The 26,885-nt window shown below is 38.4% G+C and overlaps 1 protein-coding gene across 1 annotated transcript; it reads left to right on the forward strand.

The window, feature by feature from the left end:
* The first annotated feature begins 7,829 nt into the window (after nt 1–7,829).
* On the forward strand, nt 7,830–26,269 carry LOC308322480 (uncharacterized protein). The gene is made up of 6 exons (XM_080773760.1): nt 7,830–7,961; nt 8,853–8,952; nt 10,795–10,881; nt 11,727–11,866; nt 12,897–13,024; nt 26,076–26,269. Exons 1-4 carry the CDS (start codon nt 7,959–7,961, stop codon nt 11,843–11,845), a joined length of 309 nt encoding a protein of 102 aa, XP_080629886.1. The 5' UTR covers nt 7,830–7,958; the 3' UTR covers nt 11,846–11,866; nt 12,897–13,024; nt 26,076–26,269.
* The last annotated feature ends 616 nt before the right edge of the window (nt 26,270–26,885 follow it).

Here is a 26,885-nt window from a genome sequence, read left to right on the forward strand (position 1 = left end):
CTATAGCCCATATCGTACGGCATACTATAGCGCGCAGTTTTTCATCATTTTTGAGGATTTGAAAAAAATGACGAAATGACAAAAACGATGGGTTATAGCCCATGTTTTTTGAAATTTAGAAAAAGAAAGTTTGCCTCGTTTCTCATAATTTTGGACCGTGGGCTATAGCCCATATCGTACGGCATACTATAGCGCGCAGTTTTTCATCATTTTCATAATTTCCGCAATTCCGCAATTTGACAAAAACGATGGGTTATAGCCCATGTTTTTTTAAATTTTGAAAAAAAAAGTTATCCTCGTTTCTCATCATTTTGGACCATGGGCTATAGCCCATATCGTACGGCATACTCTAGCGCGCCGTTTTTCATCATTTTTGAGGATTTGAAAAAAATGACGAAATGACAAAAACGATGGGTTATAGCCCATGTTTTTTGAAATTTTGAAAAAAACAGTTAGCCTCGTTTCTCATCATTTTGGACCGTGGGCTATAGCCCATATCGTACGGCATACTATAGCGCGCCGTTTTTCATCATTTTTGAGGATTTGAAAAAAATGACGAAATGACAAAAACGATGGGTTATAGCCCATGTTTTTTGAAATTTTGAAAAAAAAAGTTAGCCTCGTTTCTCATCATTTTGGACCGTGGGCTATAGCCCATATCGTACGGCATACTATAGCGCGCAGTTTTTCATCATTTTTGAGGATTTGAAAAAAATGACGAAATGACAAAAACGATGGGTTATAGCCCATGTTTTTTGAAATTTTGAAAAAAAAAGTTAGCCTCGTTTCTCATAATTTTGGACCGTGGGCTATAGCCCATATCGTACGGCATACTATAGCGCGCAGTTTTTCATCATTTTCATCATTTCCGCAATTCCGCAATTTGACAAAAACGATGGGTTATAGCCCATGTTTTTTTAAATTTTGAAAAAAAAAGTTAGCCTCGTTTCTCATCATTTTGGACCGTGTGCTATAGCCCATATCGTACGGCATACTATAGCGCGCAGTTTTTCATCATTTTTGAGGATTTGAAAAAAATGACGAAATGACAAAAACGATGGGTTATAGCCCATGTTTTTTGAAATTTAGAAAAAAAAAGTTTGCCTCGTTTCTCATAATTTTGGACCGTGGGCTATAGCCCATATCGTACGGCATACTATAGCGCGCAGTTTTTCATCATTTTCATAATTTCCGCAATTCCGCAATTTGACAAAAACGATGGGTTATAGCCCATGTTTTTTTAAATTTAAAAAAAAAAAGTTATCCTCGTTTCTCATCATTTTGGACCATGGGCTATAGCCCATATCGTACGGCATACAGAGTCTAGCGCGCCGTTTTTCATCATTTTTGAGGATTTGAAAAAAATGACGAAATGACAAAAACGATGGGTTATAGCCCATGTTTTTTGAAATTTTGAAAAAAACAGTTAGCCTCGTTTCTCATCATTTTGGACCGTGGGCTATAGCCCATATCGTACGGCATACTATAGCGCGCCGTTTTTCATCATTTTTGAGGATTTGAAAAAAATGACGAAATGACAAAAACGATGGGTTATAGCCCATGTTTTTTTAAATTTTGAAAAAAAAAGTTAGCCTCGTTTCTCATCATTTTGGACCGTGGGCTATAGCCCATATCGTACGGCATACTATAGCGCGCAGTTTTTCATCATTTTTATCATTTCCGCAATTCCGCAATTTGACAAAAACGATGGGTTATAGCCCATGTTTTTTTAAATTTTGAAAAAAAAAGTTATCCTCGTTTCTCATCATTTTGGACCATGGGCTATAGCCCATATCGTACGGCATACTATAGCGCGCCGTTTTTCATCATTTTTGAGGATTTGAAAAAAATGACGAAATGACAAAAACGATGGGTTATAGCCCATGTTTTTTGAAATTTTGAAAAAAAAAGTTAGCCTCGTTTCTCATCATTTTGGACCGTGGGCTATAGCCCATATCGTACGGCATACTATAGCGCGCAGTTTTTCATCATTTTCATCATTTCCGCAATTCCGCAATTTGACAAAAACGATGGGTTATAACCCATGTTTTTTTTAATTTTGAAAAAAAAAGTTATCCTCGTTTCTCATCATTTTGGACCATGGGCTATAGCCCATATCGTACGGCATACTATAGCGCGCCGTTTTTCATCATTTTTGAGGATTTGAAAAAAATGACAAAATGACAAAAACGATGGGTTATAGCCCATGTTTTTTGAAATTTTGAAAAAAAAGGTTATCCTCGTTTCTCATCATTTTGGACCATGGGATATAGCCCATATCGTACGGCATACTATAGCGCGCCGTTTTTCATCATTTTTGAGGATTTGAAAAAAATGACGAAATGACAAAAACGATGGGTTATAGCCCATGTTTTTTGAAATTTTGAAAAAAAAAGTTAGCCTCGTTTCTCATAATTTTGGACCGTGGGCTATAGCCCATATCGTACGGCATACTATAGCGCGCAGTTTTTCATCATTTTCATAATTTCCGCAATTCCGCAATTTGACAAAAACGATGGGTTATAGCCCATGTTTTTTTAAATTTTGAAAAAAAAAGTTATCCTCGTTTCTCATCATTTTGGACCATGGGCTATAGCCCATATCGTACGGCATACTCTAGCGCGCCGTTTTTCATCATTTTTGAGGATTTGAAAAAAATGACGAAATGACAAAAACGATGGGTTATAGCCCATGTTTTTTGAAATTTTGAAAAAAAAAGTTAGCCTCGTTTCTCATCATTTTGGACCGTGGGCTATAGCCCATATCGTACGGCATACTATAGCGCGCAGTTTTTCATCATTTTCTCCTTCTCCCCCTCGTCAACCATCTCGGAAGCTCTAGACTTAGTCGGAGCACCTACACGCTACCTCCTCCTCCTCCTCCCCTTCCTCCTGACGGGGTGCGCAGTGCGTGACGAACACGTCGGACGCATGCAAAAGCTTGCACGTATGCACGTGCAAGTCATGAGAGGAAGGATAAGGAGCACTGGTGGAATTCAAAATGACCTTGAATAAAAAGTACAACAGTATATTGGCATCAAAATGTACTTCATGTGCACCAAAAGTAAAATTAGCCTGTAGAGGGTATATGCGTGTGACTGGAAGTTTATCCAGGAACGCCTACTGAGTGGCAAAAGAACTACCTTGTGGCCTTGACAGCCCATTCATCCGAACAGAAAGGTTGCATTTGATTGCATTAAACGATGATAAATGACATTAAACTCACTTTGTCACGCATTTTGCCACTCGGGTATATGCAAGTGCATACCCTCTATATACTAGTCATTATGCAGAATGTCCCATATGTCTACGTTTTCTAAAATGGTAAATGGTGCATTTATATAGCGCCTTTTATCCAAGGCGCTTTACATACTGTAGATTGTGCATTACATTCACCCATTCACACACCTTTACATAGATTGTGTGTTTACACCAACACAAGTTTAGTGTGAGTTCTGTGGACCAACACTAGAGGGCAGCAGACCACATGCCTAGGCTTAGTAGGTAGGCTACTGCTGAAGTCAGTATCATGGCATCAATACTGCAATATAGATGTATACTTATTACTTTGTTACAAGTAAAAATCCGGAATTCAAAATGTGCATACAAGTACATAAATGCTGTATGTCTCATTTAAAGTTTTGACATGTATAATATACAGATCTTTTTTTAAATAGCTGATCTACAAGCCATAGGTGGCCCTACAGTTACTCATCCTGGCCAGAGGAGGGCGCTGTCGCCTTTTGGGACAATCTATCCTTTGGACTTTCAACGTTGGACTGGAAGGAAGTGGTTCAGTAAGAGTACCATTTGGGTGTGGTAGAGGACATCTCCCCGAACGCGTGGGTATGTCCAGATAGTTGCCTCGCGGAGCCGTCTTTTGTCCAGTGTCCACTTTATAAAGTCCATGCACTCCAGTGATGAGCATTTATGCATTTAGATAACTTTATTATTACTATTATTATTATTTAATTACTTATTTTTACACAGAAACATAATGTGTGTCTTCTAGCATCATATAGCATCATTTAAATGCTTAATTTGTAGTTTTAATGTGCAAATGAAACTTTTTTTTCATACTCTAGAGGGTACTCTTATTTTGAAGAGATCGTCCACCGGAAGTCTTAAATCTGTTCATTAGATCTGTTCACTAGACGCTGCCACCATTTGGATATGACACTGGGACGGAGTAATGTAAACAACTACGCCAACAAAGGAACACTTCAGTGTTTACAAAACAACCAAACGTTTATTTTGTTTAAGCACCTGGCGGAGAACACAAGGTACAGTACAGTTGATCATTGCTGCTTTGTATTATTTGCAATAATATCTTTATTTTTGCATTTGTGTTACCTCGCGTTAAATTAGACCTAGAATGCCTGTGATCATTTAATTATACTTCGTAAATTTTCATGTATCATAAGGCATAGATAGCTTCCATCGTTTCCTTGTAGATATGAAAATGTGCGCCATAAATGTGATAAATGCTCCGTTTGTACTCACCCATTAAATAATTCCAAAGACGTGGAGTGAAATATGGTCCTCTAGTTTTATATCCATGTGAAAGTTCTGGCACAAAACGCGTATTTAGTGAATTATCTCCACTTTTTCAAGAGATGCACACGGACATCTTTCTCTCCGGGCGAGGGGGACACGGACACAAACACAGACGTCATCACCAATTGACCAGGGAAACGCAAAAGTTTGCGGTCACACAATTGGCAGGTGCTTTGCGATAGGTGCTGGGTAATTAATCACACCACCTGCCAATTGTGTGACTGCAAACTTTTGCGTTTCCCTGGTCAATTGGTGATGACGTCTGTGTTTGTGTCTGTGTCCCCCTCGCCCGGAGAGAAAGATGTCCGTGTGCATCTCTTGAAAAAGTGGAGATAATTCACTAAATACGCGTTTTGTGCCAGAACTTTCACATGGATATAAAACTAGAGGACCATTTTTCACACCACGTCTTTGGAATTATTTAATGGGTGAGTACAAACGGAGCATTTATCACATTTATGGCGCACATTTTGAACCCGAACTGAAATTAACCTGAGTGTTCTATGGCTCTGTATGTGAAATACTGTGCATACTGTATGTAACAACAAGAGCCGTTCTAGGGCTAGCGTTAAATAGCCTTCCTTTGAAGTGAATGCGTTTCTGACGATCCATTTTCAGACAATTTGAGAAGCCTCAGGTAAACGTCAATACATGAATGGGTTTAGACTTTATTTCTTGATAACCGTGAATGAATGGACTAAAGTGTACATTTAAAGCAGTTAAACCTTGGTGTAATACTTGTTTGTTAAAGGGTATAGTACATTAACACAGTAACTTACATGTCATGGTTGTTGGGTTAAAAGGATACAAATATGTGTCTATGGTGATTTCTATTTCATGTTTGCACTCTAGAGAGGAGATTGTTTAAAGCAATTCATGATGTTATTGTTTGATTGAAATATTTATTAACAGTTTGCAGAATGACAGTACATTTCAAGCACAAACTCAATACATAGACTGTTAACTGTGAGTGGACGACCCAATTAAGCATTACTGTAGCTGCCCCTCGATTGATGAAAGAATGACAAGTTTGGGTGGTCTCGACGGGTGTGTTTATTGTTCCAACACTGTGAAAACTATAAGGATATAGAATAAATACAGTTACTTACAATCAAATAATCTCATATAGTTTCACTACTAAAATCTGTGCATTAAACTTGTCACTTCGGCAGTACAATCAACAATTAAAATGGTTAATTTATGGTCAATTATAAATACAGTGATACAAAACTCAAGTCATTTCAATTATAAGACAAGGAAAATGCACAATAACCAAAAAGTACCACAACCAAACGAAAACCAAACAAATACAATCATGAATGATATACTCCAAATGGAAACTAGACAAATAAATAATCATGTATACCTCACTCCGCGTATCGAGGGTGCTAAAGGGCTGCAGAACCAACTTGAACCTCAGGGCACATCAACAGTTAGCCCCTCTCGGAACCCTCCGAAAGCTTTTATGATTGGACCTAACTTTGCGTAGGGTTCCTGGACATTACAAAATTTTCTAATGCGATTGTTGGAACGTGGACCTAAGCAAACTCCTCGTTTAGTCGATCTGCGCGGTATTACGCCGTTTTTACCTGTTATGGCTTACGAATGTGCGAACTATAAGTACCTTACATACCTCTGAGAAAATCTCCTGTGTCGCGGAAGCCGTTAAGTATTTTTAATCCATGTTTGATTAAAAATGTCGCTTTGTTTATTTACCGTTTATTGTACCGCCTCCCGATGTGCGGTTGGCTTGTGCCGGCTACGTCATAGCTATATCTCCACTAGCTAGCCAGATAGGCGGTACAATGAGGTGTCAATAAACAAGGTAGGAAGAAGCGACATTTTTAATCAAACATGGATTAAAAATACTTAACAGCTTCCGCGACACAGGAGATTTTCTCAGAGGTATGTAAGGTACTTATAGTTCGCACATTCGTAAGCCAGCACAGGAAAAAACATCGTAAAACCGCGCAGAATCTTTTCTCTTTACGTGTTTACATTGTATTTGTGTGTGCATAACTGGTGGCAGCCCAGCGTGAACCAGGACCCAATGGGTAAAGTCATAAAAGTGTCAGAAACTTTACTACATTTGGGTTCTGCTTGTGGGGCTGATCAACAGTCACCGATGGTCACATTTACACATAGTGTGACGGACAGGCACTGTAGACAATAGACAACTTCAGTCACTAAAAGTTCTCTACCACTGCAAATGTCACAGGCTTCAACACTGCTTAATCAATAAGAGTACAAACATAATAAGAGTCACATAAACAGTCAAACATTTCATACCGTGTGGTCTGGTGCAAACACACACACACACACACACACACACACACACACACACACACACACACACACACTGGTGCTCTCTCCCTCTGCTCACTCTGGAGTCTGGCTGTGTGAAATTAGTCTATTGGTCTGAGGTGAGTGAAGCTAACAGGCTTCAGCTATATATGGATAGGTAACAGGAGGTGTCAAAGTAAAAGTATACCAAATTACAGGAACTAAAGAAATTATTGCAGAACCAACTGTCACTGGCAGTTACAATATTTACTGTCTACTCTACTACATTGGTGTGGGCATATTTTGCCACTATATTTCCACTCACAGAGACAATACAAATGTAATACTAATCATTAAGCTACTAATATAGACTGAAGAAATTAAAGCAGCTGAAATAAAGTGTAACGGCTGAAATAAAATCAACCTGGGGGCTGCATTAAATTAAGATGATGGCCACATGTGGCCCCAGGGCCACCAGTTGCCCATGCATGCCATGGTATACTACTATTGGATTTATTGATTAACTGAACTGACCGGGTGGGTGTTTCTGCCCAAATCAAGTGCATGGCTGGTGTTCAGCTGCACTACGTCTTGAAAGGATGTGGGCTTGTGCAGCTGAACACCAGCCATGCACTTGATTTGGGCAGAAACACCCACCCGGCCAGTTCAGTTAATCAATAAATCCAATAGTATAGTATACCATGCATGGGCAACTGGTGGTTTCGGACATTATGACATCAACCGCAAGTCGTGAATAATGAGGAACGCATTTAGAGCTTGTGGTCTATATGTGGTCACTGTAGTAATATTCTGTGTTCTGTCTTTCAGATGAGGCCATCGATGAAGAATCCTTTGGGTACCTGGATCTTCAAAGCCTTTTGGTAATTTCCCATAAGGTTTCATGTAAACAAGTATTTGACCATTTAAAGTTTAAATGGTTTTTACAATTATGAAAAACATAATATAGACTTCGTGACCAGCCATCTCAGGGACTTGCAGCTCCCAGCATGGATTGGCCTGTCGGATGTTTTGGTGGAGAACCAGTATGGATGGTGTGACGGTATCAGTCCAGTACTGTACACCAACTGGAACAGCAATGAGCCCAACAATGTGGGAGGGATGGTGAGAACCCTATTGGGTATTGCCATACCTATTGGGTATGGCACTGTTTCCCAAACAGCGGGTCAGGGCCCATTAGTGGGTCGTGGACACGTTTTATGGGTCCCTTGATTATTATTATTATTATTTTTTTTATCATTTCAAAACATTTTCAAAATAACGTTCCCAAAAAAGCAAACATTTTCATGAATAAAAACTAAATTCAATGATTACATGAAGCAATCAAAGAAAACATCTAAGAAATTCCATAAATTAGAAAATCTACAAGACCTTGTAGATCTGCTATTTTCACTAGTTTGTGTCGCGGGGAGACAACAAATTCCTCTTTTGGGTCACAGGCTAAAAAGGTTGAAACCACTGTATTATAGAACTTGACTTAACCCATGCTAGAATGCTTTCTTATCTGTCTTACCTTTCTTTGTAGTTGTTACGTCCCCACCAAAGAGGTCCAGGTGTTTTTTTCCCTACATAAGCCCTCAATGAATTGCATTGAATTGAATGGGGCTATGGGGTGTTATGCTAATTCGCTTATTTCCATCGAAAGAAGTAGTAAAGTGTGCCGCTATATATACAAAGAAATTATAATTTTGAGCGATGAAAATAAGCGAATTAGCACGACACCCCATAGCCCCATTCAATTCCCATTCAATTCAATGCAATTCATTTAGGGCTTATGGTAGGGGAAATAGCCAATAAGGAGCTTTTGCACAAAATAACACCTGGACCTCTTTGGTGGTGACGTAACAACTACAAAGAAAGGTAAGAAAGCCTTTTAGTATGGAATTCTCCTTTAACTTGACTTGACTTAAGTCAAGGCGAGTTCTACAACACAAATGTGTGCTGGATTATTTGTCTACCTAAATAGCTTCAGGTTGTATTTTTACTCCTCAACAGGAAGACTGCGTGACGATGACTCACCACCACCTGGTGAGCGGGAAGTGGAACGATGACGCCTGTACCGAGGAGAGGAGCTTTTTGTGTTCCAGGAAGAAATGTCAGTGCTCACTGTTTTACAGCTTCACTCTGTATGGCCTGACTGGCCAATATCCAGTGGTGTCAAATAAGTAGTCAAATGTTTTCCTCGAGTAACGGTATCAATACTGCAATGCAATCTGTTAGTTGTAAGTAAAGTAAAAGTCTCGAATTCAAAATGTACTTTACAGTACAAAAGTATTGGTATCGAAATGTACTTTAAAGTACCAAAAGCAGAAAGTACTCTCGTGTGTGCCGAATCTGGGTTGTACATGGTTTGTTGCACTCCCTCTGGTGTTGTGGGTGTGGACTTCGTTTACATTAAGGAAGTATTTAGACAGTTACATGGGTATCTTGGTGGTGTATCGAATCTTGTGGACTAGACCCATTGCAAGATGCTGTACTCTGTCGTCGACCCTAAGCCATCCCAGCCTGTCAAAGTGGGCAGGGGTGAGGTTGGTTCGGGGGGTGAGGCCAAGTAGGAGCCCGGCATATTTTTTTTTTGGAGGTCTGGAGCCTTGTTTTAAGGGCCTTTGAGGTGCTGTGGTACCACGAGGTGGATGCATAGTCAAAGAAACCTTGTACGAGGGCTCCTGTTAAGGTCTTCTGGGTGTTTTTGTTGACCAGTGAGGAGATCCTGTAAAGGAATCTTGTTCTTTGATTGACTTTTTTGATTACGTTGGTGGCCATTTTATCACCGGAAAGATTGGCCTCCAGGATGGAACCTACTACAGAGCAGAGCGGCAACGTATCATTGCCGCTTGAATAAATACATACCGGTACATATGCCTACAAGGCTAAAGATAGTCTACCGAGTCTAAGAGTTCCATTACATCTCCACTGTAACGCACTATCCTGAACAGTCTTGCAGAAAACGGCGAGTTTTGAGAAAACAGACTTGACAGGTTTACTTCTGTGAAGCATTTATTTCTGTGAAGCATTTATTTCATATTTACATGTCGATTTCAGCTCTGACACTTATTTCAGACATGCTCTAGTATGTGAGGAGTCAGCCTGTGCTATTAACTCATTTTGCGGGCTGACAAAAAGTTCTACTCGGGTGAAAAGCTGGGATGTGCATGATGGCAGGCTCAGTGAAATCTGGTCACATATGAATATAAACTTTTAATTTCTTCATGGCTTTTAGGCTTCACAACAAGGCAGATGTGACTAATTATAGCCCTAGAATGTCTGTTATATACATTGCATTATTTCACATACCAGAGCCATATAGATCAATGCTGTAGACTTGCGTTTGCAGCGGCAGCATGGCGGTGTAAATGTGGTCGGCGCTCCGTGTGTACTCTCTCAATAAATGTATATAGATATGAAAGTTGACCATATCTGACTCCCAAGTCTTTGAAATAAAGACTTGGGAGTCCGATATGGTCCTCAACTTTCATATCCATGTGAAGTCATTATCATAAAATGTTTGTTTAGTCAAATATCTCCACTTTTTCACAAGCTGCACCTGGACGGTTTTCTCTCCGGGCAAAGGCACTCGGAATGACATCTAGACTTAATTTATCCAAAATTCCTTTGACCGTCGCAAACGTCGTCAGGGAAACGCAAGTTTGGGGCACAATAGGCAGGTGGTGTGATTAATTACCCAGCACCTATCGCAAGCACCTGCTGATTGTGTGCTTCCCTGGTCAATTTGTGTTGGGTGTGGTCAGAGGAAGATTTGGTGAATTAATTCTGTACCCCCTTTGCCCGGAGTGAAAGGTGTCCGTGTGAATGCGGTGGAAAGGTCGAGATATTTGACTAAATACACGTTTTGTGCCAGAACTTTCACATGGATGTGAACCTAGAGGACAATATCTCACTCCACGTCCCCCTCCCGGCCTACATGCCCTCGGTCCAGACGGGCTTCACGGAGCTCAGCCCGGAGCAGATGGAGAGACTGCAGCAGGAGATCAGAACCATCAAGAGCAGCCACAGGAGAGACCGCGTGAGTTGACTCTTTAACCCATTCTGACCTGAGATCAGATTCTAAAAATGTCTGTTTGAAAATGACAGTTTTCTGAAAAAAGCCATGTTTCTATGTCAGTCGTCAGTCATTTTTCAAAAATAGCAGACCTACAAGCTATGAGCTTGTAGATCTGCTATTTTTCAATAGCTAAAGCACAACATAATGCGAACCCCTTTTGGTGTTTTAAAAGCATTATGTTATACTTGAGCTGTTGGAAAAATAGCAGATCTACAAGGTCATAGCGCGGCACCGAGTGCCGCGCTATGAGCTTGTAGGTCTGCTATTTTTTTTAAATCGTGAAAATGCGGCACAAATCTTTGAATATATATTCTTTCGAAGTCGGGCCTAAATGGGTTAAAACCCATTTTGCGATTCTACAAAATGTCTTCTAAGATATTCTAGATATTAAAATTATAATTGTCAGGCCTGGGCCGTGGCTCAGCGGTCCAGGCACCTTGGCTGGTATAATCCAGTCTGGCAGTGTGGCCGCGGGTTCGACTCCCGATCCCGACGGCCTTTACTGCATGTCACCCCCCCCATCTCTCTCCCCATTTCCTGTCAGCCTACTGTCTGTCCCTCCATAAAATATATAAAATAAAGGAGAAAGCCACAAAAAAAATGTAATTGGTAATGAATTTTGCACATCTTTTTCACGATTAAAAAAGTAATAGCCAGCCCTGTGTGATGTCTGTGCTCAGACAAGAGGCAAAAAATAAACCCTATTTTTATGTTCTACTTTGTGAGCGCGTGTGCATGTGTGTGTGTGTGTGTGTGTGTGTGTGTGTGTGTGTGTGTGTGCCTGTGCGCGTGTGCGTGCGTTGCAGGGTCTCCAGGACAGTGGTCATCGGGTGACTCCAGTGTCCAGTGGATCAGGCCTGCTGCTCAGCCAGTCTCATCTGACCTCAGCCCTGCTGACCACCAGACCCTCGCTCAGCAAGGCTGACTGGACCTCGTACAGCAACCTGTGAGTACAACAAAAAACAACACATGTATTTCAAGGACTTCCATAACTCTGAGAATGTGCAAAGTAAAACAGTGGCCTATACAATTTGGCGGCGCATACATACACACACACACACACACACACACACACACACACGCACCTACCAACCTCGCACCCTCACACACCTCCGCACCTTAGCGACACCTGCATCACAGGCCACCGTTCTCACTGTTACCCCACTGGCATGCTTCCTCTAGCTACCGCAGCAACACAACAAACAGTGGCCTATACAATTTGGCGGCGCATACATACACACACACACACACACACGACACACCTACCGCCGCAACACAACAACAGTGGCATACAGTACACAGCATGCAGCGCAACACACTTTCTTTCACGGATTTCGCAACGCACGCGTGCGTGGGTCACACACTGACGGAGCCGTGGGTCACACACGTTGCCTTCCGAAGTTCCGCCAGGTACCAGCCCAGGTAAATAATTCCTTCCAGGCAGCTATACTTTTGCAACGCACGTGTGTGTGTGTGTGTGTGTACTTTCGCCACGCGCGTGTGTGTGTGTTTCGCTACTTTCGCAACGCACGTGTGTGTGTGTGTGTGTGTGTGTGTGTGTGTGTAGAGAATGAGGCACTGTGCCACATCATAGTTTACGGTAATGCATGGGGGGAGTTCCCCCATGTCCCCAGCTACATTATAATTTAGAACCCAATGGAACCACACCAAATTAACTGATTTACACTCAATAGTAATGGGGGTCTCATGTAACTCAGAGACAGCGACATACAATTGACCCATTTACACTCTCACATTTAACAGACATACAAATGCCATTCAATGGGGGGCTCCACAGGCATCTTCACCTTTCAAATGTCTCCACGTATATTTGTTACATCTGTGTGTGTGTGTGTGTGTGTGTGTGTGTGTGTGTGTGCCAACACTATGTACTATTTACATTACTGCAAATAACTGATTAAATCAAGTCAATAGTCAATACACAACTCCACTGCCTTACATACCGTACTTCCCAGACCATCCCTGCAGCCAGTAACGTGTGTAGTTTGTGTACCTGCCCAACACGCTATCTTCACATCCTCTACACCACTGCGACTCATGGATACCACAATGGATACTACAACACCATCCTCAGACAAAAAAGGTACACATTTATTTACTCTGTCTGTGTGTTTCCTTCAATCCACATTATGTCTGTGTCATAGCCAACGTGTGCTGTCCTTTACATAGTATGCCGTACGATATGGGCTCTAGCCCATGGTCCAAAATGATGAGAAACGAGGATAACCTTTTTTTTCAAAATAAAAAAAAACATGGGCTATAACCCATCGTTTTTTTCATTTTTTCATTTTTGTCAAATCCTCAAAAATGATGAAAAACGGCGTGCTATAGTATGCCCTACGATATGGGCTATAGCCCATGGTCCAAAATTATGAGAAACGAGGATAACCTTTTTTTTTCAAAATTTCAAAAAACATGGGCTATAACCCATCGTTTTTTTAATTTGTTTCAAATCCTCAAAAATGATGAAAAACGGCGTCCTATAGTATGCCGTACGATATGGGCTATAGCCCATGGTCCAAAATGATGAGAAACGAGGATGAAAAAAACGAGGATGAAAAAAACGATGGGTTATAGCCCATGTTTTTTGAAATTTTGAAAAAAAAAGTTAGCCTCGTTTCTCATCATTTTGGACCGTGGGCTATAGCCCATATCGTACGGCATACTATAGCGCGCAGTTTTTCATCGTTTTTGAGGATTTAAAAAAAATGAAAAAATGAAAAAAACGATGGGTTATAGCCCATGTTTTTTGAAATTTTGAAAGAAAAAGCTAGCCTCGTTTCTCATCATTTTGGACTGTGGGCTATAGCCCATATCGTACGGCATACTATGGCACGCCGTTTTTCATCGTTTTTGAGGATTTGAAAAAAATGAAAAAAAAACGATGGGTTATAGCCCATGTTTTTTGAAATTTTGAAAAAAAAAAGTTAGCCTCGTTTCTCATCATTTTGGACCGTGGGCTATAGCCCATATCGTACGGCATACTATGGCACGCCGTTTTTCATCATTTTTGAGGATTTGAAAAAAATGAAAAAATGAAAAAAACGATGGGTTATAGCCCATGTTTTTTGAAATTTTGAAAAAATAATTTAGCCTCGTTTCTCATCATTTTGGACCGTGGGCTACGATAGCCCATATCGTACGGCATACTATAGCGCGCCGTTTTTCATCATTTTTGAAGATTTGAAAAAAATGACGAAATGACAAAAACGATGGGTTATAGCCCATGTTTTTTGAAATTTTGAAAAAATAATTTAGCCTCGTTTCTCATCATTTTGGACCGTGGGCTATAGCCCATATCGTACGGCATACTATAGCGCGCCGTTTTTCATCATTTTTGAAGATTTGAAAAAAATGACGAAATGACAAAAACGATGGGTTATAGCCCATGTTTTTTGAAATTTTGAAAAAATAATTTAGCCTCGTTTCTCATCATTTTGGACCGTGGGCTATAGCCCATATCGTACGTCATACTATAGCGCGCCGTTTTTCATCATTTTTGAAGATTTGAAAAAAATGACGAAATGACAAAAACGATGGGTTATAGCCCATGTTTTTTGAAATTTTGAAAAAATAATTTAGCCTCGTTTCTCATCATTTTGGACCGTGGGCTATAGCCCATATCGTACGGCATACTATAGCGCGCCGTTTTTCATCATTTTTGAAGATTTGAAAAAAATGACGAAATGACAAAAACGATGGGTTATAGCCCATGTTTTTTGAAATTTTGAAAAAATAATTTAGCCTCGTTTCTCATCATTTTGGACCGTGGGCTATAGCCCATATCGTACGGCATACTATAGCGCGCCGTTTTTCATCATTTTTGAAGATTTGAAAAAAATGACGAAATGACAAAAACGATGGGTTATAGCCCATGTTTTTTGAAATTTTGAAAAAATAATTTAGCCTCGTTTCTCATCATTTTGGACCGTGGGCTATAGCCCATATCGTACGTCATACTATAGCGCGCCGTTTTTCATCATTTTTGAAGATTTGAAAAAAATGACGAAATGACAAAAACGATGGGTTATAGCCCATGTTTTTTGAAATTTTGAAAAAATAATTTAGCCTCGTTTCTCATCATTTTGGACCGTGGGCTATAGCCCATATCGTACGGCATACTATAGCGCGCCGTTTTTCATCATTTTTGAAGATTTGAAAAAAATGACGAAATGACAAAAACGATGGGTTATAGCCCATGTTTTTTGAAATTTTGAAAAAATAATTTAGCCTCGTTTCTCATCATTTTGGACCGTGGGCTATAGCCCATATCGTACGGCATACTATAGCGCGCCATTTTTCATCATTTTTGAAGATTTGAAAAAAATGACGAAATGACAAAAACGATGGGTTATAGCCCATGTTTTTTGAAATTTTGAAAAAATAATTTAGCCTCGTTTCTCATCATTTTGGACCGTGGGCTATAGCCCATATCGTACGGCATACTATAGCGCGCCGTTTTTCATCATTTTTGAAGATTTGAAAAAAATGACGAAATGACAAAAACGATGGGTTATAGCCCATGTTTTTTGAAATTTTGAAAAAATAATTTAGCCTCGTTTCTCATCATTTTGGACCGTGGGCTATAGCCCATATCGTACGGCATACTATAGCGCGCCGTTTTTCATCATTTTTGAAGATTTGAAAAAAATGACGAAATGACAAAAACGATGGGTTATAGCGCATGTTTTTTGAAATTTTGAAAAAATAATTTAGCCTCGTTTCTCATCATTTTGGACCGTGGGCTATAGCCCATATCGTACGGCATACTATAGCGCGCCGATTTTCATCATTTTTTAAGATTTGAAAAAAATGACAAAAACGATGGGTTATAGCCCATGTTTTTTGAAATTTTGAAAAAATAATTTAGCCTCGTTTCTCATCATTTTGGACCGTGGGCTATAGCCCATATCGTACGGCATACTATAGCGCGCCGTTTTTCATCATTTTTGAAGATTTGAAAAAAATGACGAAATGACAAAAACGATGGGTTATAGCCCATGTTTTTTGAAATTTTGAAAAAATAATTTAGCCTCGTTTCTCATCATTTTGGACCGTGGGCTATAGCACATATCTTACGGCATACTATAGCGCGCCGTTTTTCATCATTTTTGAAGATTTGAAAAAAATGACGAAATGACAAAAACGATGGGTTATAGCCCATGTTTTTTGAAATTTTGAAAAAATAATTTAGCCTCGTTTCTCATCATTTTGTACCGTGGGCTATAGCCCATATCGTACGGCATACTATAGCGCGCCGTTTTTCATCATTTTTGAAGATTTGAAAAAAATGACAAAAACGATGGGTTATAGCCCATGTTTTTTGAAATTTTGAAAAAATAATTTAGCCTCGTTTCTCATCATTTTGGACCGTGGGCTATAGCCCATATCGTACGGCATACTATAGCGCGCCGTTTTTCATCATTTTTGAAGATTTGAAAAAAATGACAAAAACGATGGGTTATAGCCCATGTTTTTTGAAATTTTGAAAAAATAATTTAGCCTCGTTTCTCATCATTTTGGACCGTGGGCTATAGCGCATATCGTACGGCATACTATAGCGCGCCGTTTTTCATCATTTTTGAAGATTTGAAAAAAATGACGAAATGACAAAAACGATGGGTTATAGCCCATGTTTTTTGAAATTTTGAAAAAATAATTTAGCCTCGTTTCTCATCATTTTGGACCGTGGGCTATAGCCCATATCGTACGGCATACTATAGCGCGCCGTTTTTCATCATTTTTGAAGATTTGAAAAAAATGACGAAATGACAAAAACGATGGGTTATAGCCCATGTTTTTTGAAATTTTGAAAAAATAATTTAGCCTCGTTTCTCATCATTTTGGACCGTGGGCTATAGCCCATATCGTACGGCATACTATAGCGCGCCGTTTTTCATCATTTTTGAAGATTTGAAAAAAATGACAAAAACGATGGGTTATAGCCCATGTTTTTTGAAATTTTGAAAAAATAATTTAGCCTCGTTTCTCATCATTTTGGACCGTGGGCTATAGCGCATATCGTACGGCATACTATAGCGCGCCGTTTTTCATCATTTTTGAAGATTTGAAAAAAATGACGAAATGACAAAAACGATGGGTTATAGCCCATGTTTTTTGAAATTTTGAAAAAATAATTTAGCCTCGTTTCTCATCATTTTGGACCGTGGGCTATAGCCCATATCGTACGGCATACTATAGCGCGCCGTTTTTCATCATTTTTGAAGATTTGAAAAAAATGACAAAAACGATGGGTTATAGCCCATGTTTTTTGAAATTTTGAAAAAATAATTTAGCCTCGTTTCTCATCATTTTGGACCGTGGGCTATAGCGCATATCGTACGGCATACTATAGCGCGCCGTTTTTCATCATTTTTGAAGATTTGAAAAAAATGACGAAATGACAAAAACGATGGGTTATAGCCCATGTTTTTTGAAATTTTTAAAAAATAATTTAGCCTCGTTTCTCATCATTTTGGACCGTGGGCTATAGCCCATATCGTACGGCATACTATAGCGCGCCGTTTTTCATCATTTTTGAAGATTTGAAAAAAATGACGAAATGACAAAAACGATGGGTTATAGCCCATGTTTTTTGAAATTTTGAAAAAATAATTTAGCCTCGTTTCTCATCATTTTGGACCGTGGGCTATAGCCCATATCGTACGGCATACTATAGCGCGCCGTTTTTCATCATTTTTGAACATTTGAAAAAAATGACGAAATGACAAAAACGATGGGTTATAGCCCATGTTTTTTGAAATTTTGAAAAAATAATTTAGCCTCGTTTCTCATCATTTTGGACCGTGGGCTATAGCCCATATCGTACGGCATACTATAGCGCGCCGTTTTTCATCATTTTTGAAGATTTGAAAAAAATGACGAAATGACAAAACGATGGGTTATAGCGCATGTTTTTTGAAATTTTGAAAAAATAATTTAGCCTCGTTTCTCATCATTTTGGACCGTGGGCTATAGCCCATATCGTACGGCATACTATAGCGCGCCGATTTTCATCATTTTTGAAGATTTGAAAAAAATGACAAAAACGATGGGTTATAGCCCATGTTTTTTGAAATTTTGAAAAAATAATTTAGCCTCGTTTCTCATCATTTTGGACCGTGGGCTATAGCACATATCTTACGGCATACTATAGCGCGCCGTTTTTCATCATTTTTGAAGATTTGAAAAAAATGACGAAATGACAAAAACGATGGGTTATAGCCCATGTTTTTTGAAATTTTGAAAAAATAATTTAGCCTCGTTTCTCATCATTTTGTACCGTGGGCTATAGCCCATATCGTACCGCATACTATAGCGCGCCGTTTTTCATCATTTTTGAAGATTTGAAAAAAATGACGAAATGACAAAAACGATGGGTTATAGCCCATGTTTTTTGAAATTTTGAAAAAATAATTTAGCCTCGTTTCTCATCATTTTGGACCGTGGGCTATAGCCCATATCGTACGGCATACTATAGCGCGCCGTTTTTCATCATTTTTGAAGATTTGAAAAAAATGACGAAATGACAAAAACGATGGGTTATAGCCCATGTTTTTTGAAATTTTGAAAAAATAATTTAGCCTCGTTTCTCATCATTTTGGACCGTGGGCTATAGCCCATAATATCGTACGGCATACTATAGCGCGCCGTTTTTCATCATTTTTGAAGATTTGAAAAAAATGACGAAATGACAAAAACGATGGGTTATAGCGCATGTTTTTTAAAATTTTGAAAAAATAATTTAGCCTCGTTTCTCATCATTTTGGACCGTGGGCTATAGCCCATATCGTACGGCATACTATAGCGCGCCGTTTTTCATCATTTTTGAAGATTTGAAAAAAATGACAAAAACGATGGGTTATAGCCCATGTTTTTTGAAATTTTGAAAAAATAATTTAGCCTCGTTTCTCATCATTTTGGACCGTGGGCTATAGCCCATATCGTACGGCATACTATAGCGCGCCGTTTTTCATCATTTTTGAAGATTTGAAAAAAATGACGAAATGACAAAAACGATGGGTTATAGCCCATGTTTTTTGAAATTTTGAAAAAATAATTTAGCCTCGTTTCTCATCATTTTGGACCGTGGGCTATAGCCCATATCGTACGGCATACTATAGCGCGCCGTTTTTCATCATTTTTGAAGATTTGAAAAAAATGACGAAATGACAAAAACGATGGGTTATAGCCCATGTTTTTTGAAATTTTGAAAAAATAATTTAGCCTCGTTTCTCATCATTTTGGACCGTGGGCTATAGCCCATATCGTACGGCATACTATAGCGCGCCGTTTTTCATCATTTTTGAAGATTTGAAAAAAATGACGAAATGACAAAAACGATGGGTTATAGCCCATGTTTTTTGAAATTTTGAAAAAATAATTTAGCCTCGTTTCTCATCATTTTGGACCGTGGGCTATAGCCCATATCGTACGGCATACTATAGCGCGCCGTTTTTCATCATTTTTGAAGATTTGAAAAAAATGACGAAATGACAAAAACAATGGGTTATAGCCCATGTTTTTTGAAATTTTGAAAAAATAATTTAGCCTCGTTTCTCATCATTTTGGACCGTGGGCTATAGCACATATCTTACGGCATACTATAGCGCGCCGTTTTTCATCATTTTTGAAGATTTGAAAAAAATGACGAAATGACAAAAACGATGGGTTATAGCCCATGTTTTTTGAAATTTTGAAAAAATAATTTAGCCTCGTTTCTCATCATTTTGTACCGTGGGCTATAGCCCATATCGTACGGCATACTATAGCGCGCCGTTTTTCATCATTTTTGAAGATTTGAAAAAAATGACGAAATGACAAAAACGATGGGTTATAGCCCATGTTTTTTGAAATTTTGAAAAAATAATTTAGCCTAGTTTCTCATCATTTTGGACCGTGGGCTATAGCCCATATCGTACGGCATACTATAGCGCGCCGTTTTTCATCATTTTTGAAGATTTGAAAAAAATGACGAAATGACAAAAACGATGGGTTATAGCCCATGTTTTTTGAAATTTTGAAAAAATAATTTAGCCTCGTTTCTCATCATTTTGGACCGTGGGCTATAGCCCATATCGTACGGCATACTATAGCGCGCCGTTTTTCATCATTTTTGAAGATTTGAAAAAAATGACGAAATGACAAAAACGATGGGTTATAGCGCATGTTTTTTGAAATTTTGAAAAAATAATTTAGCCTCGTTTCTCATCATTTTGGACCGTGGGCTATAGCCCATATCGTACGGCATACTATAGCGCGCCGTTTTTCATCATTTTTGAAGATTTGAAAAAAATGACAAAAACGATGGGTTATAGCCCATGTTTTTTGAAATTTTGAAAAAATAATTTAGCCTCGTTTCTCATCATTTTGGACCGTGGGCTATAGCCCATATCGTACGGCATACTATAGCGCGCCGTTTTTCATCATTTTTGAAGATTTGAAAAAAATGACGAAATGACAAAAACGATGGGTTATAGCCCATGTTTTTTGAAATTTTGAAAAAATAATTTAGCCTTGTTTCTCATCATTTTGGACCGTGGGCTATAGCCCATATCGTACGGCATACTATAGCGCGCCGTTTTTCATCATTTTTGAAGATTTGAAAAAAATGACGAAATGACAAAAACGATGGGTTATAGCCCATGTTTTTTGAAATTTTGAAAAAATAATTTAGCCTCGTTTCTCATCATTTTGGACCGTGGGCTATAGCCCATATCGTACGGCATACTATAGCGCGCCGTTTTTCATCATTTTTGAAGATTTGAAAAAAATGACGAAATGACAAAAACGATGGGTTATAGCCCATGTTTTTTGAAATTTTGAAAAAATAATTTAGCCTCGTTTCTCATCATTTTGGACCGTGGGCTATAGCACATATCTTACGGCATACTATAGCGCGCCGTTTTTCATCATTTTTGAAGATTTGAAAAAAATGACGAAATGACAAAAACGATGGGTTATAGCCCATGTTTTTTGAAATTTTGAAAAAATAATTTAGCCTCGTTTCTCATCATTTTGGACCGTGGGCTATAGCACATATCTTACGGCATACTATAGCGCGCCGTTTTTCATCATTTTTGAAGATTTGAAAAAAATGACGAAATGACAAAACGATGGGTTATAGCGCATGTTTTTTGAAATTTTGAAAAAATAATTTAGCCTCGTTTCTCATCATTTTGGACCGTGGGCTATAGCCCATATCGTACGGCATACTATAGCGCGCCGATTTTCATCATTTTTGAAGATTTGAAAAAAATGACAAAAACGATGGGTTATAGCCCATGTTTTTTGAAATTTTGAAAAAATAATTTAGCCTCGTTTCTCATCATTTTGGACCGTGGGCTATAGCCCATATCGTACGGCATACTATAGCGCGCCGTTTTTCATCATTTTTGAAGATTTGAAAAAAATGACGAAATGACAAAAACGATGGGTTATAGCCCATGTTTTTTGAAATTTTGAAAAAATAATTTAGCCTCGTTTCTCATCATTTTGTACCGTGGGCTATAGCCCATATCGTACCGCATACTATAGCGCGCCGTTTTTCATCATTTTTGAAGATTTGAAAAAAATGACGAAATGACAAAAACGATGGGTTATAGCCCATGTTTTTTGAAATTTTGAAAAAATAATTTAGCCTCGTTTCTCATCATTTTGGACCGTGGGCTATAGCCCATATCGTACGGCATACTATAGCGCGCCGTTTTTCATCATTTTTGAAGATTTGAAAAAAATGACGAAATGACAAAAACGATGGGTTATAGCCCATGTTTTTTGAAATTTTGAAAAAATAATTTAGCCTCGTTTCTCATCATTTTGGACCGTGGGCTATAGCCCATATCGTACGGCATACTATAGCGCGCCGTTTTTCATCATTTTTGAAGATTTGAAAAAAATGACGAAATGACAAAAACGATGGGTTATAGCGCATGTTTTTTAAAATTTTGAAAAAATAATTTAGCCTCGTTTCTCATCATTTTGGACCGTGGGCTATAGCCCATATCGTACGGCATACTATAGCGCGCCGTTTTTCATCATTTTTGAAGATTTGAAAAAAATGACAAAAACGATGGGTTATAGCCCATGTTTTTTGAAATTTTGAAAAAATAATTTAGCCTCGTTTCTCATCATTTTGGACCGTGGGCTATAGCCCATATCGTACGGCATACTATAGCGCGCCGTTTTTCATCATTTTTGAAGATTTGAAAAAAATGACGAAATGACAAAAACGATGGGTTATAGCCCATGTTTTTTGAAATTTTGAAAAAATAATTTAGCCTCGTTTCTCATCATTTTGGACCGTGGGCTATAGCCCATATCGTACGGCATACTATAGCGCGCCGTTTTTCATCATTTTTGAAGATTTGAAAAAAATGACGAAATGACAAAAACGATGGGTTATAGCCCATGTTTTTTGAAATTTTGAAAAAATAATTTAGCCTCGTTTCTCATCATTTTGGACCGTGGGCTATAGCCCATATCGTACGGCATACTATAGCGCGCCGTTTTTCATCATTTTTGAAGATTTGAAAAAAATGACGAAATGACAAAAACGATGGGTTATAGCCCATGTTTTTTGAAATTTTGAAAAAATAATTTAGCCTCGTTTCTCATCATTTTGGACCGTGGGCTATAGCCCATATCGTACGGCATACTATAGCGCGCCGTTTTTCATCATTTTTGAAGATTTGAAAAAAATGACGAAATGACAAAAACGATGGGTTATAGCCCATGTTTTTTGAAATTTTGAAAAAATAATTTAGCCTCGTTTCTCATCATTTTGGACCGTGGGCTATAGCACATATCTTACGGCATACTATAGCGCGCCGTTTTTCATCATTTTTGAAGATTTGAAAAAAATGACGAAATGACAAAAACGATGGGTTATAGCCCATGTTTTTTGAAATTTTGAAAAAATAATTTAGCCTCGTTTCTCATCATTTTGTACCGTGGGCTATAGCCCATATCGTACGGCATACTATAGCGCGCCGTTTTTCATCATTTTTGAAGATTTGAAAAAAATGACGAAATGACAAAAACGATGGGTTATAGCCCATGTTTTTTGAAATTTTGAAAAAATAATTTAGCCTCGTTTCTCATCATTTTGGACCGTGGGCTATAGCCCATATCGTACGGCATACTATAGCGCGCCGTTTTTCATCATTTTTGAAGATTTAAAAAAAATGACGAAATGACAAAAACGATGGGTTATAGCCCATGTTTTTTGAAATTTTGAAAAAATAATTTAGCCTCGTTTCTCATCATTTTGGACCGTGGGCTATAGCCCATATCGTACGGCATACTATAGCGCGCCGTTTTTCATCATTTTTGAAGATTTGAAAAAAATGACGAAATGACAAAAACGATGGGTTATAGCGCATGTTTTTTGAAATTTTGAAAAAATAATTTAGCCTCGTTTCTCATCATTTTGGACCGTGGGCTATAGCCCATATCGTACGGCATACTATAGCGCGCCGTTTTTCATCATTTTTGAAGATTTGAAAAAAATGACAAAAACGATGGGTTATAGCCCATGTTTTTTGAAATTTTGAAAAAATAATTTAGCCTCGTTTCTCATCATTTTGGACCGTGGGCTATAGCCCATATCGTACGGCATACTATAGCGCGCCGTTTTTCATCATTTTTGAAGATTTGAAAAAAATGACGAAATGACAAAAACGATGGGTTATAGCCCATGTTTTTTGAAATTTTGAAAAAATAATTTAGCCTTGTTTCTCATCATTTTGGACCGTGGGCTATAGCCCATATCGTACGGCATACTATAGCGCGCCGTTTTTCATCATTTTTGAAGATTTGAAAAAAATGACGAAATGACAAAAACGATGGGTTATAGCCCATGTTTTTTGAAATTTTGAAAAAATAATTTAGCCTCGTTTCTCATCATTTTGGACCGTGGGCTATAGCCCATATCGTACGGCATACTATAGCGCGCCGTTTTTCATCATTTTTGAAGATTTGAAAAAAATGACGAAATGACAAAAACGATGGGTTATAGCCCATGTTTTTTGAAATTTTGAAAAAATAATTTAGCCTCGTTTCTCATCATTTTGGACCGTGGGCTATAGCACATATCTTACGGCATACTATAGCGCGCCGTTTTTCATCATTTTTGAAGATTTGAAAAAAATGACGAAATGACAAAAACGATGGGTTATAGCCCATGTTTTTTGAAATTTTGAAAAAATAATTTAGCCTCGTTTCTCATCATTTTGGACCGTGGGCTATAGCACATATCTTACGGCATACTATAGCGCGCCGTTTTTCATCATTTTTGAAGATTTGAAAAAAATGACGAAATGACAAAACGATGGGTTATAGCGCATGTTTTTTGAAATTTTGAAAAAATAATTTAGCCTCGTTTCTCATCATTTTGGACCGTGGGCTATAGCCCATATCGTACGGCATACTATAGCGCGCCGATTTTCATCATTTTTGAAGATTTGAAAAAAATGACAAAAACGATGGGTTATAGCCCATGTTTTTTGAAATTTTGAAAAAATAATTTAGCCTCGTTTCTCATCATTTTGGACCGTGGGCTATAGCCCATATCGTACGGCATACTATAGCGCGCCGTTTTTCATCATTTTTGAAGATTTGAAAAAAATGACGAAATGACAAAAACGATGGGTTATAGCCCATGTTTTTTGAAATTTTGAAAAAATAATTTAGCCTCGTTTCTCATCATTTTGGACCGTGGGCTATAGCACATATCTTACGGCATACTATAGCGCGCCGTTTTTCATCATTTTTGAAGATTTGAAAAAAATGACGAAATGACAAAAACGATGGGTTATAGCCCATGTTTTTTGAAATTTTGAAAAAATAATTTAGCCTCGTTTCTCATCATTTTGTACCGTGGGCTATAGCCCATATCGTACCGCATACTATAGCGCGCCGTTTTTCATCATTTTTGAAGATTTGAAAAAAATGACGAAATGACAAAAACGATGGGTTATAGCCCATGTTTTTTGAAATTTTGAAAAAATAATTTAGCCTCGTTTCTCATCATTTTGGACCGTGGGCTATAGCCCATATCGTACGGCATACTATAGCGCGCCGTTTTTCATCATTTTTGAAGATTTGAAAAAAATGACGAAATGACAAAAACGATGGGTTATAGCCCATGTTTTTTGAAATTTTGAAAAAATAATTTAGCCTCGTTTCTCATCATTTTGGACCGTGGGCTATAGCCCATATCGTACGGCATACTATAGCGCGCCGTTTTTCATCATTTTTGAAGATTTGAAAAAAATGACGAAATGACAAAAACGATGGGTTATAGCGCATGTTTTTTAAAATTTTGAAAAAATAATTTAGCCTCGTTTCTCATCATTTTGGACCGTGGGCTATAGCCCATATCGTACGGCATACTATAGCGCGCCGTTTTTCATCATTTTTGAAGATTTGAAAAAAATGACAAAAACGATGGGTTATAGCCCATGTTTTTTGAAATTTTGAAAAAATAATTTAGCCTCGTTTCTCATCATTTTGGACCGTGGGCTATAGCCCATATCGTACGGCATACTATAGCGCGCCGTTTTTCATCATTTTTGAAGATTTGAAAAAAATGACGAAATGACAAAAACGATGGGTTATAGCCCATGTTTTTTGAAATTTTGAAAAAATAATTTAGCCTCGTTTCTCATCATTTTGGACCGTGGGCTATAGCCCATATCGTACGGCATACTATAGCGCGCCGTTTTTCATCATTTTTGAAGATTTGAAAAAAATGACGAAATGACAAAAACGATGGGTTATAGCCCATGTTTTTTGAAATTTTGAAAAAATAATTTAGCCTCGTTTCTCATCATTTTGGACCGTGGGCTATAGCCCATATCGTACGGCATACTATAGCGCGCCGTTTTTCATCATTTTTGAAGATTTGAAAAAAATGACGAAATGACAAAAACGATGGGTTATAGCCCATGTTTTTTGAAATTTTGAAAAAATAATTTAGCCTCGTTTCTCATCATTTTGGACCGTGGGCTATAGCCCATATCGTACGGCATACTATAGCGTGCCGTTTTTCATCATTTTTGAAGATTTGAAAAAAATGACGAAATGACAAAAACGATGGGTTATAGCCCATGTTTTTTGAAATTTTTTATCAGGTTCCTGCGGGGGGATTTCGTCCATGCGCACCGTAAGACGAACGCCTTACGACGAACGCCACACGACGAGTGCCATTCGACCTCCTCCCCAAAGACTCCAGGGTCGGCGACCCCCCCGGAACCTACACATCCGCATTCATTCATCCCTCCTTCATCCCTCCATCTATTCACTGTCAATAAATTCCTTAAACCTCCCCAATGGCGTGTTTATTCCTACTAGTGAAGAGAAAGTTTAAAAAATCAAAGCAAATACAGGTAATTCGAAAATGTTATTTTTGTACTTTTGTGTTTCTCTTCTTTATATATTACTTTTCTGTTGAAATGTAAAATTTACATTTCAACGAAAGGACCTGTAAATGACAACACAAAAACTAAGGCACTGGTGTCGTACTTCTGGTTTACCGGAACGGGGTGCAACTCCCTGCAGTGCCCTGCTCAATTTGTTGTATTTACATGGTTCATTGGTGTCCATGGTCTCAGAGGTCATCGCTATAGTCTTAATCATTGTTGAGGATTTAAAAAAAAGTGAAAATCGTTTTTTTTATTATTCTTTTCTTCAAATTCCAATTTCAATTCCATTTCCGCAATTCCACAATTTCCGCAATTTCCATTTCCGCAATTTCCGCAATTTCCCTAATTTCCGCAATTTCCATTTCCGTAATTTCCGCAATTACCATTTCCGCAATTTCCGCAATTCCACAATTTCCGCAATTACCATTTCCGCAATTTCCGCAATTCCACAATTTCCGCAATTTCCATTTCCGCAATTCCACAATTTCCGCAATTTCCAATTTCCGCAATTTCCGCAAT

This window comes from Protomyctophum bolini, assembly GCF_963924005.1.
Source record: "Protomyctophum bolini genome assembly, chromosome: 10".
Classification (NCBI taxonomy): Eukaryota; Metazoa; Chordata; class Actinopteri; order Myctophiformes; family Myctophidae; genus Protomyctophum; species Protomyctophum bolini.

Coding starts and splice junctions, on each gene's coding strand:
- LOC308322480 (XM_080773760.1), top strand. Junction 8,953..10,794: donor TTTGTGTTCCAGGAAGAAAT/GTCAGTGCTCAC, acceptor CCCTCGGTCCAG/ACGGGCTTCACGGAGCTCAG. Junction 10,882..11,726: donor GCAGCCACAGGAGAGACCGC/GTGAGTTGACTC, acceptor CGTGCGTTGCAG/GGTCTCCAGGACAGTGGTCA.